Source organism: Myzus persicae, unplaced genomic scaffold, assembly GCF_001856785.1.
Source record: "Myzus persicae strain clone G006 unplaced genomic scaffold, MPER_G0061.0, whole genome shotgun sequence".
NCBI classification, from domain to species: Eukaryota; Metazoa; Arthropoda; class Insecta; order Hemiptera; family Aphididae; genus Myzus; species Myzus persicae.
The window spans coordinates 303,497-321,884 of NW_019103784.1; the positions used below are offsets into that span (position 1 = coordinate 303,497).

The 18,388-nt window shown below is 31.4% G+C and overlaps 1 protein-coding gene across 3 annotated transcripts in view; it reads right to left on the reverse strand.

The window, feature by feature from the left end:
* Nucleotides 1–268: 268 nt before the first annotated feature.
* LOC111035302 (cGMP-specific 3',5'-cyclic phosphodiesterase) overlaps nt 269–18,388 on the reverse strand; it is a 93,437-nt gene continuing 75,317 nt past the window's right edge. The window contains exons 6-22 of one of the 3 annotated variants that reach the window (XM_022316865.1): nt 16,687–16,845; nt 15,735–15,824; nt 13,428–13,571; nt 13,260–13,328; nt 13,082–13,132; nt 12,775–12,894; nt 12,510–12,677; nt 11,559–11,661; nt 11,017–11,143; nt 8,554–8,659; nt 8,096–8,239; nt 6,974–7,307; nt 6,680–6,825; nt 6,530–6,613; nt 6,307–6,457; nt 6,168–6,250; nt 269–1,902 (exon numbers count right to left, since the gene is read on the reverse strand). In XM_022316865.1, the coding sequence (XP_022172557.1) occupies nt 1,543–1,902; nt 6,168–6,250; nt 6,307–6,457; nt 6,530–6,613; nt 6,680–6,825; nt 6,974–7,307; nt 8,096–8,239; nt 8,554–8,659; nt 11,017–11,143; nt 11,559–11,661; nt 12,510–12,677; nt 12,775–12,894; nt 13,082–13,132; nt 13,260–13,328; nt 13,428–13,571; nt 15,735–15,824; nt 16,687–16,845 (2,439 nt within the window). In that variant the 3' untranslated portion in view covers nt 269–1,542. Of the gene's footprint in view, nt 1,903–6,132; nt 6,251–6,306; nt 6,458–6,529; nt 6,614–6,679; nt 6,826–6,973; nt 7,308–8,095; nt 8,240–8,553; nt 8,660–11,016; nt 11,144–11,558; nt 11,662–12,509; nt 12,678–12,774; nt 12,895–13,081; nt 13,133–13,259; nt 13,329–13,427; nt 13,572–15,734; nt 15,825–16,686; nt 16,846–18,388 lie in introns of all 3 variants that reach the window. The other 2 variants (XM_022316866.1, XM_022316867.1) reach the window with 2 other exon arrangements.

The following is an 18,388-nucleotide window of genomic DNA, read 5'->3' on the forward strand; positions in this document are numbered from 1 at the left end:
CCGTGTAACAATAATAATAATAATAATAATAATAATAATACATTTTAGGAGGGAAATAAGTTAACAACGTCGGAGGGGATGGCGTTGCGTATGGCGTTGCGTATGGCGTGAGAAATAGTGGGAGGGTGGGTACGAGGGCTTGCGAAAAACGTTAATAATATAACTCTTTACGAACAATAATATTGAAATCTTATTGTAATATTGTGTGTTTGACAAAACATCGGTTTATATTATCATAATTATTACGGGTATACGAGTCGATCATGTGCTATTATAATATCTAAGTACTCATAATATAGGTAGGAATTACTACACGATATAATACATCTTGTTTTGATTATGTTCTGAGTAGATTTAGTAGCAGTACATAAATACTCATACCACCCGAACACCCGATCAACAACCATCCACTTCAAAATGTGGACAGTTGAGTTGAACTAAATTGTACTGTCTGTACGATACTATATTTGAAAGTGTTGATGAGGACGGTTTAATGTGATTCCGAATCGGTCAACATTAATTATCAGTTGTTGGCCGAACAGAATATCGTCTCAACTTATTCATTTGAAGGTATTTATAATCGACTCGTAACATGAAAATGGAATGTGAAATCGTTAGAAAAAAATTGTAGTTCCAAAATCGGTATGTATAGAATTTGAACTCTAAGCTCGACCGATCGCAGATACATACACCAACATTTATGGAAAAAAATCCAAGTACGTAACACGCAATCACTTAACGATGACGATGATAAATACAGTGAAACCTCGGAATATCGAAGTCTGACCGGACTAAAAAAAAAGATACGGGAGTTCGAGATACCGAAGTTTTACTGTATAATAATTAAATTAATACTAATAGGTGCCCACTATTATAGGTACCTGTAATTTAACATTATCGGTTTTATCGGATATCGATTTTACGATTTGATCAGCTCGGGGTTTTTACCAATCATGCTTGTTTTTTTGTTACATTGGGTATGATTTTTTTTTCAGAATATAGAATTCATGTACCTGAATGGTTTATTAGGAGAACTTAAATGTCAGTTATTTTGAATTATGAATTTCTCTTTCAGTTAAACCTATTATACCGATTTAGAAAAGTTGCAAATTTAATTTAATATTCATTCCTATACACGAATCACAGGGAAATAAACAAAGCCATTAACGTGGAATGAATGCCTCAAGTAGGTACCTATCAATTATTTTATATCATAAAAATATAGGTTCCGGTTTCTAAAATATTTAAACAACAAAAGTAACGAGTTTTCCAAAGATCTCGTGGAGATAATATATACTATATAGGTTTTATTAAGTTTTCTTTCGGCGGTTCGGGGTTCCACTTCCTGGATAGAATATCGTTACCTAGGTTTGGACAATCGGAAATCGGTTAGTTGGTTAGTGGGTAATAATCCCTACACAACGCGAGTCCCTACACATACTACACAGTATAATCTACACACACATTTTAGGACGGGAGACGGAAAAATCAAAAGAAAAACACAACTTGAGAACAAAAAAAAAAAAAAAAACAGTACATTTATCACAGAATTCGGCAATATTTGCTCTTGTTTTTCACTGGGGTGGCAGACATCGACGGCGTGTGGGTGGGCTGCTTGCCGCCGCTGCTACTGTAGCCAGGCGTGGACGCCGGCGACGTGAAGACGGGCAACGACGCGGAACTGATCATGTTGTGCTGGTCGGCGGTGGCCGCGGCGTCGGACGTCTTCGCCGAGTCGGAAGTCATGGATGCGGACCCGCCGCTGCTGGCCGTGCTGTTGTACAGCGACCGGCTGACCCGGTTCCGGAACGACCGGCTGGACGTGGGTTTTTTCCGGAAGCTGGAGAACTTGGCGCCGTTCCGGTGGAGGGCAGCGGAAGTGTCCAGATTCAGGTCGAGGCTCTGCAGGCGGAGCGGCAACAGCAAAAACAACAAAAAAAAAAAAAACGGTTTCGATGAGTTTGGAAGTAACGGCTGCGCGCGGCGCCACAATGATAATATCGTTTTACAATATTATCATATGGGGCATAATACACTATGGGGCGAATTCACCCCAAGCGTGCTCACCGCCTTTTTTTTTTTTTTTTCATTTTCACGACGAATTCGTTTGAACCAATTTTTTTGTAAAGTTTAAATATGAGTTCTTGAAGACCGTGTGTCTTCGAGGTATCGAGATTTTGTTGTACTACACTTAAGGAGTGTGTGTGTCACTGAGACGATACAAACTTCTGTTTTTCAAACCAGATCAACCCCCCTTCCATTTGTACTGTAAATAATTCAATGGATAATTTTTTTGAACCCTTTGATGTACCCAATACACAACTTGAAAGTGTAGTTTTTCAGTTATTCAAATGTTTATACTAATATCGGGATGAAAATCCTCAAAAATAGATTGACAATAATGGAATCTAGTGTTTATTGTATTTGGACACTTTAAAAAAAGTATAAATGATGATCGATCAATATTAATAACTAAAATTTTTGAAACAGTATTTTATAAACCATAATTCTTAGTACACAAAGTTAAATTGGTAACTCAAAAATTACTTGTCGGAATTTTTATTCTGATATGTCTAAATAACTTACAAATTAAAAACGGAAGAGGGTTCTCATTTGAAAAATAGGAATTTGTATCTTCACAGGAAACTCCTCAAGTAACACGAAAAATCTTAAATATTTGAAAGTATGGTCATCAAGTGTATTTAAAAATTCAAAAATCAGATTTCGAATAACTGGATTATTGAAAAAAAAATGGGTGAGCATGCTTGGTGTATCCTGTATAGCGGTGACAGTGGTGGCGGTGCGGTAAACAGGTGGCTGAATATTGGTATATGTAGGTACGAGTGATAATATAGGTACTTAGCATAAAAATATGGTACATATTTAAAATGTATTAAAACGAAACAACTTTCAACACGGTTAGAGGCGTATTCAGGTGCTTAGAGGTCTTCTGTGTTTGATCTACCGATGATTATTCTATATTGTAGTTATATCAACGACCCGTATACAATTCAAACGGTTCGATTAAAGTAATTTCAATGAAATTTATTTATTTTTAAATCGAATTAGATATATATTATATACCTAGGTGTTTAAATGTAATTAATTAAACGTGACTTATTATAATATAAGACTCGGTCCCCCGCGTAACTATTATTATAAGTTACAGTATAATAATATAAAATATAAATTTAAATTTAAATACAATCGGTTTCAGAAGTGGAAAATAACCAGTTGTATATGGGTAAGAAACAAATGTTCACCATAACGAGACGGAAGGGCTGTGCGTTATTGTCATTTGTTTTATATTATGTATTATTATTGATATTTTGCTTACTTCGTAGTAAATGACAGCAATAAAGTTGTTTAAACTAAGAAAACATAAAAATGATAGATATTCGAATACGTAGTAACAATATAACAATATTATATTGTTTTGTATTAGTATATGATTTCGAAAAAATAAGAACAATGCAGCCCTAAGCCTAGGATTGAGATATTTTTCTCCGCGAGTATTTTTAGCCTGAATTAAAAATACACATGATGATTATTTTTGTGTAATAAAAGTACATAACACGTAAGTATAATAATATACTAAAAAACATTGAATGAATTAAAAGACGTTTCAAAATAGTTATGATAAGAATAATTTTTAAATCTATTTTACAATAGATAAAATAATAATTCTTATAATAATATAATTGATAAATGTTTATTTTAAATGATCAAACGATCAGAAACAATAAAATATAGTCGATTCTGTCAAATTTAAGGCATTTTTAGAAAACTTTTTAGTTGGTCAAACAGGTGTCCCTCTTCGTCCAACATCAAATCTTGCACATTTGATGTTATCCTCTTTTTATGGTGAATATTTGAAGAGTCATCTAATCAATTCAATATGTATGGAATTATAGGCTTTCTTCAAAATCCGTTTTTTTCTCCATCTTACAAACGTGCAAAGTTTTAAATTTACGTTCAGCTCATTTCGTTATGAAAATGTCTATATTATAGTAAAATAAAATATTATCTTTGTCGGGGTATGAGCATTTTAATGCATAAAATTAATTTTAAAATCGAATATTACTATCGTTTTTAAAGAATACTGTAATCAAGTCGAAACCACCTGTCGATCACATGTTTAGGCAGCGATATTTGTCAAAAAAGGAGACTATCAAAATTAAATTTTTTCTACTGAACGTAAATTATTTACGTCTGTAAGGTAGACACTACAAAATATACGATATACGGATTTTTTAAATCGGGGTACGTTTGTGTCTGTTAGGTAAAAGCAGTTTTATAATGTTTCGTTAAGTGTAGCTCGCAATAAGACATAATGCATTTGAATACGGCAACGAACAACAACCGGTAGTCAACAGGTGTGAGCATTATCGATATTATTTTAGGTACATGGGTACAAAATAATGTGTTACGTGAGGTGGCCGGTCTAATTATTCAGTCTTAAAATAATACTTTGATAACATTTTACAAATAATACGTGGTCAGAAAATGTGAAAGTCAGTAACAAGAGTGTGTACAATATTGTTATCGTTAAATAATAATATTCTAAAAAAGTACAGTAAGTAGTGACTAAATTAAAGTTTCAATTCTAAATGAATATACTGGAAATTATATTTTATTTCCTTATGTAAATATAAAACTATATAATATTTTATGCGTAGATTTTACAATGAGAACCTACATTATAATATAGTTAATACAATATCACGACAATCGTACTTTATAGAACTTGTTTATACAACAACAAACAAAACAGTTTATAATAATATGGTATTCGATATAATATTATTATTTATTAATTTTTTGATGTCGGTATAAGCATAAGCCATATAAATGCATACTATAATAAAATAAAAATTAGTACAAAAACTTCAGTGTCAACGAAAATAAAAATGTGTGTAAAAATGTGTAAAAATGTGTAAAAATATGTAAAAGGTGTATAACATGTTGCCTATGACCTAGCATTCAAGGCTTAATTAAAAAAAAACAAAAACAAAGTAATAATTCAAATATGAAAAAGGTTTTAAATAATTTTTATTACAGTCATATTTTAGACTTCTAGAGCATATATTAATGTTTAAAAAGATCATATGAGTAATATTTACATGACAATTAATAGTTGAGAATAATTTAAGTGTTATAAATTTAATTCAAATTCAAATGAAAATATTTTTTCTTGCTGTGGGATACACTTTTTAAAAATTACTTTTAAAATACTTTACTACATACAATTGATTTTAAATAGATACTTATTGAATGGTGCTGAAACTAATAAAATAATAGTGCATATTTTGCTGCTTAATCATAGTTAAAATTAAATATTTAGACAAACCAATGCTGATCATCACGGTAGGTTTCATAATTTCCTTTTGAATAGTCATAGTTCAGATTTTTATTTAATTCAGATTTGAACAATTCTTCAATTGTTGTAATTAAATTCTTCCAAGGTGTGTGACGTAAATTATTAAATAAACATTATTCTAATCCAACACATGCTACTTGAATAAATGTCTATAGAATTAAAATTTTTAACAAAATATAAATAAATATAATTAATTTCATTTGTTGAAAAAATTATTAGATAATAATTATTCATGACATTAAGAAACATTATGTAACATTAATTTTAAATATTATTTTCTTATTTATGAATATACAATAACAACAATTCTTATATCCTATTTATATATTTAAAATCAATTTAAAAATAATATTCAAACATCTATAACAATATAAAATCTGAAGCAAAATTTACATTTTTATCAACTATAATATATTTCATTAAATGCATTATAATCGTTAGCAATATATTTTGAACATAGATATATCTTCTTTAAAGCGATTCCATTTTTAACACTTTTCTTAAGTTTGGTTATTATATTTAAATTACACAAATTTAATAGAAACTGTAATAAAAGTTCAATATTATACTTGTAATTTGTAAATATAAATTATTTATGATCAATTATAATATATTATATTAACAAATATTCAATTTTTATTTACAATTGTATAATGTATTAAGTCAATACCTAACCAATACTTTTGATAGAGTATCGAAATTTCCCTTATAATTATTATGAACAGAAATTCGAGGAAAAAAAATATAGGTACCTTAATTAGGTATGTTTACCATGTTTCTTACTAACTTTTGTATTGCTTTTCTTCGTGCAATTTTGGGTAGTATTCAGCGTGGTTACTGTGAACTCTATGTCTTTCGTGCTTTTGTGTGCTACAAATATATAAGCCAGTTAAACACACTGTTCCAGAAGAATTAAAATAACTTACTAAAAAATTCTTCGACAGGAATTTCAATTTTGTCGTGGTCAATCCACGTCAAGCCCATTTCGACTTTTTCGGCTAAATCTTTCCAGTGTTTTCGATTTTCTAGAGTGCCTTCGTACAATGGCGTGATCCACGGGAATGTGTCACATAGCACCTATACAAACCAATTTGACAATTTATCATATTAAATAAATAATTTAAAACTCGTTAAATTCAATAGCATTACTTTGTACAACGGCAAACATATGACATCGATGAACTCAACTTGCATCTGTGGGAGTTCGTCTTTTTTTTCTCTATCCATCATAGCCTATTCAAGATTGTTAAATTTAAAATTAATATCTTATACTTTGTTCCATACAAATGTTAAATTTACCATCGGTTGTTGGTTAAGTTGTAACTTCTCCAAATCGCCTTGGTCGAAAAATTCGTCGGCCACGAGCTTAGCCATTTTATGTTGAACTTCCCAAGGCTTTGCTATAGCACTCACGTCGCAAGCAGTCATCAAAATGCCACACAACACTGAAAAACAATTATAATATTATAGGTATTTGTGTTCTGTACCGTAAATAGAGTGGGTACCTAAGGGATACGAAAAATATTGAAAACCTATGCATAATGACATAATATGACAATGAAAATTATGACAGTACTTAAAAACCCCACTCACGAGCTTTTTTCTCTTCGCTTTGCCAATCGAATTCGCCATTTTCAACGACCTCCATAAATCTGTTTTTCTTTTTGAAATACATGGCCAGGTCTGTCGACAGAATCGAGTTCTCCACCAGCTTCATAACGCAACGGTAATCTTCCGGTGACAAGGCTTGGAATATGTTGTTGCCGTCGCTGTTTAGGATCATTACGCATTGATCGAAGTGATGGTGTTCCATTGTACTGGTCGTATAAAGAATTGCTAACGGTGATTCGGTCTTCGTCTGGAAAGCATTGTTCGTGCCCCGGTGATCGAGATCGTGACACAAACACGCCACCAGCAATCCCAAGATCTAATAATTTAATTCAACCACAGGCATAATCATTATAATATTACATTATGTTTTGTCAACGAAAAATAATTAATGTGTATTTTCTATAGTCTTATACTAGCCTATTTTCACGCCTACGAAACACTGTAATCCTGACTGATTAGTTCGATGCTTTGCACCAGGGTGCCTCACATTGGTCACTGGACCCCACGCCATGTGACTTCTTATTTTGGGGATATGTTAAAAATACCGTGTTTTTACAATGTACATAAACCTATAGCATGACCAACTACCTCGAATCCCGTAGAAAGGGAAGCTAAACAGTCGGCCGAGTAAATTACAGCAAATATGACGTTGGAGCTGGCGTGGGATAAATTTCATAATCAATTTATTTGGGATGTTGTTCGCGTGACTAAGAGATGCACGAGGGATGATGCGCAAATCGCACACGCCTATTATAAGTATCAGGAGGTAGAAACTAAATATTTGATTTGGTCAATTATTAGATTTGATGTACCTATTAATAATCACTCTAAAAGTCTACATCTAAAAACTTAAAATATGTAATTATTTGAAATCATACGGACGAATTGTGAGTAACGATAAATAGGTATACCTACTCTTTTTGAGCACTGTACCTACTTTATATTTACTTTTATTGGTCATACAGCAATGTACAGCAGACAAGTCGTACCAGACCAATAATCATGCATTAATTAACGACTAGATTTGTTTTTCCGTTACAGTGTCGGTTGACGGGGAAAATTCAATTATATTTTACATTTTTACCGTCATCGGTAAATGCTTACTTCCAAGTCGCTCATGAACCTTTCCATCTTTCCGGTTTTCAACATGGCGAACATGGTCTGGGCCACGTTTAACGCGTGTCTCCAGTTATGATATTTTACTGGTCGATAATTTTTCCTCACACTCAACACCCATTTACAGAGGACCTGTAAATATAATACAGAAATACAAAATAATGTGTCTTCAATAATTGGGTAGTTTGATCGATATAAATCATCAGTCAAGTAGGGTTTTGGAACACAATATTTTTTTTTCATTTCATCGTTTCACCGGACAGACTATTATTATCATTCAATGACATTATGTTTATTATATAATTAGTGTAATTCTAATAATATTGTGTTATCATATTATAAGCATAATACTCAAAATATTATGTTATTATACTATTATTATTAGCGTAATGATGCAAGTGTTCTGTCTGGCGGATTAATATCATACTATCATTTTCTATACGAACGTGATATGGAATTTGGAATTGTTGCACTAGATTGCACTGCAGGAACATACGGATAGTCGCTTTACAAGTATCGTCGTCTGACAAATCAAAGTCTATGAATTTAAAACTGAAATAAAAAATATATAATATTAATAATAACAGTATTTCGATCGGATTAAACATTTGAAATAACATAGAACAAATACCACGTAGTTATATAATTTAAGTATTTATTTAACTACAACCATGGTATTAAAATATATTCAGATTGAACAATAATTATTGTAACACTTATTACATGTTATTACTACAAAGTGTTTATTTACATTACATAATAATAATTAAAGTAATTAGTAATAGTATACAAGCTTACTACATAGTTGATTTAACGTATAATTTCGTTTTGTATTTTTAACATTTCAAAAATGCATGATGTAAAACTGTTTTAAAATTGACCCATTTATGTACTTTAATATATAATGTATTACCTATACAAAGGTACCTATCATTTCAACTATACAAAATATTGTTTATTTTAAGCAGTTCAAGGAAGTATGAATTATTATAAACACAGTTCAGATAAATTAAATTTGTTCACAAGAATTTCCGTTAAAAATAATAAAATATTTTGCTCGACATTGGCATTAATACTTAAGTAGGCAATTTAAATTAATTAATTATTATTGAATTGAAATTTGATTTAAGTTATGTTGGTGTATTGTTGACTATAAATAAAATTACATAAAATGTATTCTTAACATCAGCATTAGGTATATTTTAAAACGATAAGAGGCATTTATTTTAGTTTGTTAAATATGTTCATATGTTCATATATAGGTACCTAGTGATTGAATATTTATCTAAATACATTAATTTTAAAGCAGTTCTAATCACCACGACAAATTTAACATATTGTTCAATTTGAATGACTGCCAGAGTATCAATTGTGAGTAGGTATCGATATTTAATTGAACAAAGTTTTAGTAATAATATTATATGTACGTCGTCCACGCGTGTTTATAAATGAATGATCACCATAAAAAAAACCCGTGGAAACCACTCTGAATTACATTGAGTGATTCCACGATTTAGTAATTTGAATTCAATGATAATTCATTGTATACGATGAAAAACGATTCTGAGCGGAGATGATCTGTCAGCTTATAATTTGAAATTCAAACCCTCATAAAAATTAATGTGGCTTTACGCAGTACTTTTTTTTAAAAGTCTTATAAGGAAAATGTATCATGTAACCTTGTATATTAAATGTTCAAACTTTGGGTACACAAATTAAAAATTTAGCTCACGTTAACTGCAAAATAGTCTTGCGAATTTTCTTGGTTTTGATTTTTGATGAATACTTATCGTTAAATTTGAAATTCATATGCTCATAAAAACAATTTTGTCTTGGTCCTTATGCATTTTCAATTTTTATTTTTTTGATTGCTATTATATGAAAAGTTTGTGAAGAATCTTGTAATACATTTTCAAACATTTTTAATACAAAACAAATATTGAAACATGCATAAGTCAAATAATAAGTAATAACTAAAAAAAAAATCGATCATTTCAAATCTCAAAAGGTTCAAAGTATATTTTTTAATTTTCTCGTGTCAAGAAAACACTTTTGTAAATATTTTATGACAATTTCAACTAGGTATCTAACGGTTATTGTATCATTTGAAATATAAAAAAATAAAAAATAAATTATGTCAAATGCATTTACGATATTTTTTTAATTGCTTTTATAGAAAAGTTTGTGAAGAATTTTGTAATACATCTCCAAACTTTTCTACCCAAAACAAATATTGTATCATCATACACAAGTCAAATAATAAGTAATAACTAAAAAAAATCGAACAATTCAATTTTCAAATCTCAAAAGATCTAAAGTGTATTTTTTAATTTTCTCGTGTCTGGAAAATACTTTTGCGAATATTTTATGACAATTTCAAGCAGGTATACAACAATTATTATAGCATTTGAATTATAATAAAACAACAAAATCAATTATGTCAAAAACAGATATTCCTGGTTTTCCGTAATTTTTTATTTTTTGTTATTCCAGATAATTTAATAAAGTGCCAACGGGTAAATTGTGACTTTGACAGCCCTCCCCCACACAAGTATCAACTTGATCCAATTTTCTACCAGAATCCACCCTCAAAGTTCCACTATTCCAATTTAACTATTCCTCTGTTCTAAAGGGCGATGTCAGACATACGACTGCAAGAGAACACATCATTTTAAGACCAATACATTCTTCACTCCGCTCAGAATCTAAAATAAATGTCGAACGTCAATACTGAAGAGGAATATAGATAGGTACCTAAATAGTATACTCGCGTAAATAATAAATGTTATAACAATGGCATATACATTATTATGGTAGGTAACGGATGTTTTTATCTGCGTGTTTTGTCCAACCAATCTATTGAACGAGTTAAAAAATATTAACAAACTAGATAGGTAAGTGCTGTGTACCTATACAAGTTGTACGTCTCGGCCGAAGGAATTTTGTCTTGCGCTAATTTGATGGTATCGTCCACGGAAGCGGTCGCATGGTACGACAGACATTCGAGGGCCACTTTCTGTTTGGCCATTAGTTTGCCTGAAACACGAACACAGTGTTACAGTAAAGCCGTCAAGGCCTATCGTGGTCCGCGACAGTGGCGTATCCAGGAGATTTGTTTAAGGGAGGCGTTACTAAAATTCTTGTCATTTAATAAGTTGTTATTAGTATTATATTTATATTATATTTAAATTCAAATAGGTATATTTGTTGTAGAAAAAAAAAAAAATAAGAAATAAACACCACAATCGGCCAATCGGGACATTCATAAAATTACATATCATGTGTATGGAAAAAAACAACAGTAATTCTATTGATATGTTTGTATACTTACAGTAAGAAAATAATTTAAATATAACAATTACTAAACGGAGGGTTGTCATATCCCCCCCCCTCAAACACCGACCCTCTTGTATACGCCACTGGCCCACGGAAATAAGTCGACGATACTCACATGCGCTCTCGTACATCTGAGTGTTGTGAATCCCCAGACCGCAGAATATTGCAAATGCCTCGAACGTTGCCACGTCACAGTCGGTAAACGGAAAGCCGGTTTCCTGTACACACGAAATCAAATCACACGATATCGTTACACTAATATTATAAAGACGCAGTATAACAGCAGAAGCTGTCGTTAAAAAGCAACAAGAAAATGTAGAGTTTCCATAAGTCATTAATCTCCATCTGTGTGATTCACACCATATTGTGTTTACAATTTTGAAAATAATATATTATAAAAACTATAACATTCCTGCCCACCATAGGTATATACTTAATACAGACCCAATACACGCAGTGTAATATGTTGTTCTATAAAAAAATGTTACTATAGTTTTATATTTTAAAATTCAGAAAATGTATACCTTTGTTTGGGTTTCGTTTTAAAATTATTTAATTTCTGAAATTTTCGACTTTGGGTTTGTAATGTCGTCAAATTTATATTGTACAGGCAGTTGATGTAATTGTACGTACCTATAATATTCGATTTTCTAAAAAAAAAAAACTCTGTGGTTTTATTATTGTGATTTTTAAAATATTTAGACTCCAAGTTAGTAACTACCTAATTTTAATAAGAAATATAAGGATGAACATTATTATAAAATCTATAGTAATAATCGTTTATAACAATGCGCTTTGTAATGATTTATCAACTGATTAAAAAGTATTCGATTAGGTCTTAGTTTAAATTATAATATATAATGAAAGCCCACGCTTGAACAGATTATAAATACCTTTTTAATTTGATTATCTCTATTATAATAATATAATAGTCTACGGTGTATAATAACATGCAAGTGTTGTCAAAAGTTAAAAACAACGGAGACAGTAGTTGTACCTATAGTTAATAGCTTGAAAACGCTGAGCTATTGAACATTATAATATTTTCGGGACAAATCGCACGCACCTTATTTATCAATTGTGCCACTCCGATCACATCTTTTTTGCCGTTCAATATCGGCATGCACAGTATGGACTTGATGGGCACTTGATCCGTACATCCCTCGTCGCTCTCCATGCTCGGCTGTCTGCTTAACGAGGCGGCCCACACTTGCACGTCCGCTATGTTCAACAACTGTGTGTGCCAAAGCGGTACATTAGGTATACGCAATCATTACCTAGGTATGTGTGGTACACACGAAGTGTCGTTTTACCCGAATAACGCGTGTTACCTGTGTAGAGCTGGCCACTTCTTGCGCTATCTGAAGCAGTTTGGACGGCTTGACGTTTTTATTGATTTTCTTCACCCCGAGTTCCGAACCCAATTCAAAAGCCGTGGTGAAATTGATGTCCTGAAAAAGGATCGATCGTCAAAACAATGTTATACAGGATGATGTAGAGGCGAGGCGGAAGGCGATCGACAATATTATTATTATTTCAAATGAAAGTGTAGTAAGACAACACCAACACCGGCAATTTAGATATTAGATTATAATATAATATTATTCCGGTGGGGTGGTAAATATAATTATAACTAACCTTTTGCTGTTCTTGAGCCACAGCAACCTCTTCGGCCAACGTGTCTGTGCTCTATATAAAATACAAGAAAAACATATTAAATCGGTATTCAGAGTGAATTATGTGTACGGGTCCCCATATTGTTTATCCATTTATTTATTATTATTATTATTTTTTTTTTTTTTCGTGGTCTTATTACGTTTTTGGTGGACGCTTTTTTTTCCAGCGAATAATTCCCTGGCTTGGCTCCAAAGTGATCCAAATGGCTCTATAAAGGAATGAAATAAACTGTACACACACAACTGCGCACACACACATATACATATATATGAATTGAAAAATAACGTTGCCAAAAAAAAAATCGTACAGCTTCTTCGCATTCCAAGTCCAGCAGGAAGACAACGCAACGTTCGCATTTGATCAGATCTCTGGCCTGGGTCATGATTTTCGATACTAGACAGTCCAGATTGTTCTGTTCTTCGAATATGCTTCTAGCCAAACTGAGTAACATCTACAAAAATTTTAAGAATCCGTTACAAGTCGTTAAAATAGCGTCAAGCATAAACTACCTACAGAAGTACCTATCAATAATTACCAAAATATTTTAGTAAAACATATATTTTTTTGTAATATATCATTGTAAAACTTATTTTTTCCCACCAAATTAATAATCGAACTTTTATTGTGTAAGTACCTTAATGATGATAAGTAATTATCAATGCACATTAAAACGCAATTTAAAATGAAAAAACTTATAACGTAAGGAATTAGTTTTTATTAATGAAATAACTAGTAAAATTATTCCCATAAAATAATGGCATCGACCACTAAAGCTTAAAGTTTATAGCACCAAACTATTGAAATGACTTCAAAATCGTTAGATTTATAAGAGATTTGTTTGTGGTAGTTAAAATACTTCACAAAACTTTACATATCCTATAAAGTGACGTTAAGAAATTAAATGGTAAGTTTATGTAAAATCAATGTACAAATCATAATTTATAATTATAAACTATGCATAAATATTTATTTATTTTGAAACACGTATTTTACACGGTTAATAAAATACGGACTTAGAATGGATTTTTATTACATTTTTTTAAATTCAAGTCTTATAATATGCCAAGCTCAATAATTATATTTACCTAAGTTAATTTATTGTTATTATTAGAACTCATTGATTTATTGTATTGGTTATTATTTATAACTAATCGGAATCGTGTGATTATAATATATTTTAGATTATTGATTGCTGTGTAAAATACGTACGTTTTTATTCAGATATAGTACAAACTCCAAGTATTCAACTAATAATAATTATTAATATTTTTTTGACATTATTAAATGTAGGTTTTTAAAGAGATAAAAATTCAATTATTATAAATTATGTTTTTAATTTATGGAAATTAAAAAATAATAAGAAAATGGGTTTTTGAGTACTTAGAAGTATAAGAAAAAATGAATTTAAATGAAATATTAAAAGATTAAAAAAATATTTATTCTAGCACAGTATATATAAAGAAATTAAATGAATGTACATTTCATATTACATAGAAAAATATTTGAATTTGAATTTAAGGTTCGCGATTTTTCTCTTGAATAAAAAAGCAATAATCTAAAAATGTCTAGCACAATTTATTTTACTATAATACATCCTTTAACAATGCAGCGACCCGGGTACTAAATTGTCTAGATTTATATTTCACAAAAAATGTAGTAAATTATAATATCATTACCTAAGAAAACTTTCAGTAAAAACCCAATCGTTCATTTCGGTTTAAATTGAAATGGAAAATATTATGTAAAATACAAAATTCGACGAGAAACTGTTTCATTTTCAAAGGACAAACGCCGCGGGTGATAAGACCGAAAGCGGTGACTATTATATAGTATGCATTTATAGCGATGTGAAAGAAATAATCTTTTGGTAGAATATTCATTATTAGGGTACTTAAAACAGAGAATATTAAGTACTTTTATTTTTTACCCACATAACATTGATTCAGTCTAAATATCGAATTGTATTTATTTATTTTTTTTTGTTAGTAAGAAATGTATTTTTGTATCCATGATAAAATACTTTTATGCAATAAACAAACAACTTTTTCAGAATATATTGACGAACAATGTGAGTACGTCATACATTTTCCATTATCTTAAGACAATTTTTGTATAATAAAAACACTAAATAGTGATATGAGCATACGTTACTATGTGGAGTATTGTGAGCAGAGAATATTCTACATGAACATAATAATATTTCTTCTCACTGCAGTTACATTATTGTATGGAAACTGATTACACATTTTTTCTCGACAAGTATTTTCAATTTTGGAAATATTTTTTGCTTTATAATTGACGCTTTAATATTTTATTATATCATAATTTATAATCGTAGAGTGCATATTATTCAGGGCCACAGAGTGGGAAAAACGAAAAAATCGTTTCATGTGCCTGTGAATTTTTATTGCATCGAACCAGTGGTCAAAACTGTTAAGAATATAAGCTCGACGTACTCGTATAAATATTACAATAAAATATAGAACCCAAAACGTTTATATATTTCTTCGTCATACATAATATTCCGTAGACTGTACCCAAATGAGTGTTGTGCGATATGCATCACCCGTTATTTTACATATATTGTAAAAAACATATTATAGTGATCGCTTACTTGATTTCTCTGGAATTCCTGTATAGACTTTTCGAACAGTTGAGCATTTTGTATTCCGATTGCGCAGAACGTCAGGTACCTCTGGAATATCTACACACGCAAACGAGAGAATCAGTACAAGTTTAGACGTTGGTATTGTCATTACTTTTTTTCTTATTGTTTTTTAATTAAAGAAAAGACCAGTCGTGACGGTTACAGGACGTATAAAACAGGCACGCGAACAGTCATGTATAATAATTATTATTATAATGATAATATCATATGAAATAACAGCATGCCATACTGTCAATCAAATCGAACGGACTCAAACAACCAGAATATGTAAAGGTAACTACCATAGGCGGAAATTAGGAGGGATAAGAGGGCTTCTACGGTGTACCCTTTTCCTCTCCACTGCACTCGTATAAACTTTAAATAGATATACTAATAAGCGTGCAGCTTACTGACCAGTCGTTCGAAATTCTGTTTTTATATGATACCGAGATTCTCTGGAAGATAATTATTTGCTTTGGTAGGAATAACATGAAATCAATAATGTATGCTTTCATTGAAAAAACTAAAACTTATAAAATGATAGGTAACGCTAAAAAAAATAGAAATTATGTCACGAGTTCACATTATCTAAAAAAAAATATTTCATAAACATTAAAATGTTTCGAGAAATAAGTGATGATCTCTAAAACAATTAAACTGTTTATTGGTAAATAATAGTATACGTATAAAAACGCGAGGACGTGAAATGACAAAATTGTTTTGAAGTAGGTAGGTACCTATATTGTTTATTATTATTATTATTACCCACACAATGATAACAGCAACAGCGACAACAATAATAATATTCCTAATTTAATATTATAATGTACCATTGTATCGACTGGCCGTCGTCGTTTGTATTCGATTATAATATGATAGTATTAAATACGTATTAATGTCGTGGTATTATTATACTTGCCTCGACGTCGTGCTCGGTGAACGAGTGGCTGCCGTCGGTCTTGTTGATTATCTGAGCCACTCCGATCACTTCGTTGTCGTAGTTGCAGATCGGCACGCACAATATCAAATTGGTCGTGTAGCCCGTCATGTGATCGATTTCCCGGTTAAACCGCGGGTCCTGTACAAACACAAATAATAATTATTATTTTCGTGTAGGTACATAATATGATACACTGGAAACGGGGGCATAAAAAACACACAGGACGCACACGTAAACGTCACGTGTACAAAGCTGTTCGCCGAACGCGCAGCGAAACCCCGTCGGTAGTTCTAAAATATAGTGCATCCGTTCGAATTTTGATTTTTCGATTGGTTTTTTCCAGTACACACACAGGCGCCATAATATTATTTTAACCGCTTAAAAAGAAAAAGGGGTTTGTATTGTCACGGGATATACTCTTCGTAACAAGCCCCTCACGCGTGGCGTAAAAAAAAAATGAGTGTCTACTTGAAAATATTATAACATACGGCAGACTTAAACATTCTAAAACTATTCAGAATTTTTAAAATATAAACGAACACTACTGTAGGATGATGCAATGGGGACACGAGCACAGGCGGTGAATCACCACTTACAACATCAATGCATATAATACTATCTGCAGTCATGTAGGTATTTGTTGTTGGGCCTCCTCACAATTTCACGAGCTTAATTATTATTATTTTGTTGGCATATAATATTTTATTAACAGTGGGCATAAAAAATTCGCAGAACGTAAGCGTATAAAACCACGTGTACAGTGCGATTCGCCGAACGAGCACGACCCCATCGGTGTTATTTAATAATAGTGTATCTATTCAAATTTGGATTTTTCAATTTATTATTCTTAGTAAACTGCAGAGGCCATAGTGTTGTTTTGAACACATAAAAAAAATTTTATGTTGTCAGTGTTGTTAGGTACTCTTCATAACTCCCCTACTCTTCACTCGTGGTGTAAAAAAATTGGAGTGTCTACTTGAAAATATTATGTGTGGCAAACATACAAATTTCGAAATTCAGAATTTTAAATACAAACGCACAATACTGTAGGACAGGGGTCGGTAGAGTTTTGAGACTGAAGTTAGAAGGTTTGTAAGAGCCACTAAAAATCTTTGTTTCAATATTATAGTATTTGCTTGTCATAGGTATCTGATTTTCCATTGAAAATAAATGACTTTAAACACGAAATAAAATGTATTCATATAAAAACATACACGTCATATTTTTAGCACAACAGAAAGTTGTGTCATAAGGGCAGGAAGTAAGCTATGTAAGTCGAATGCGACGTGTGCGGCACTAGACTGAAATTATCTTCCCACACGAGCCACACATAATATGGTTTGTCTGCAGGCCTCTGGCCTCATCGATCGCCTCAGAGATCTATACAACAACCACCGACTCTTCTGCGAAAAACATGTCATGAAAGAAAAATGTTTACGCTTCAGGCCAGGATAGATTATAACATAAATATTTGATGAGTGATGACGTAACCAAAAGTTAATGTTTTATAAGGACCGTGGTATAGATTTCAGTGTCTGGTTGTGCAGAAAATACGGCCAGCATTTTTTGAGATTTCCATTTTACCACCCACTGGACGGAAAAAAGGTGTCTGTCCTTCAACAGTCATTGACAACTAAGCTTTCGGTGCAGGCGTGACAAAATGCACATTAAAGTATTTTAG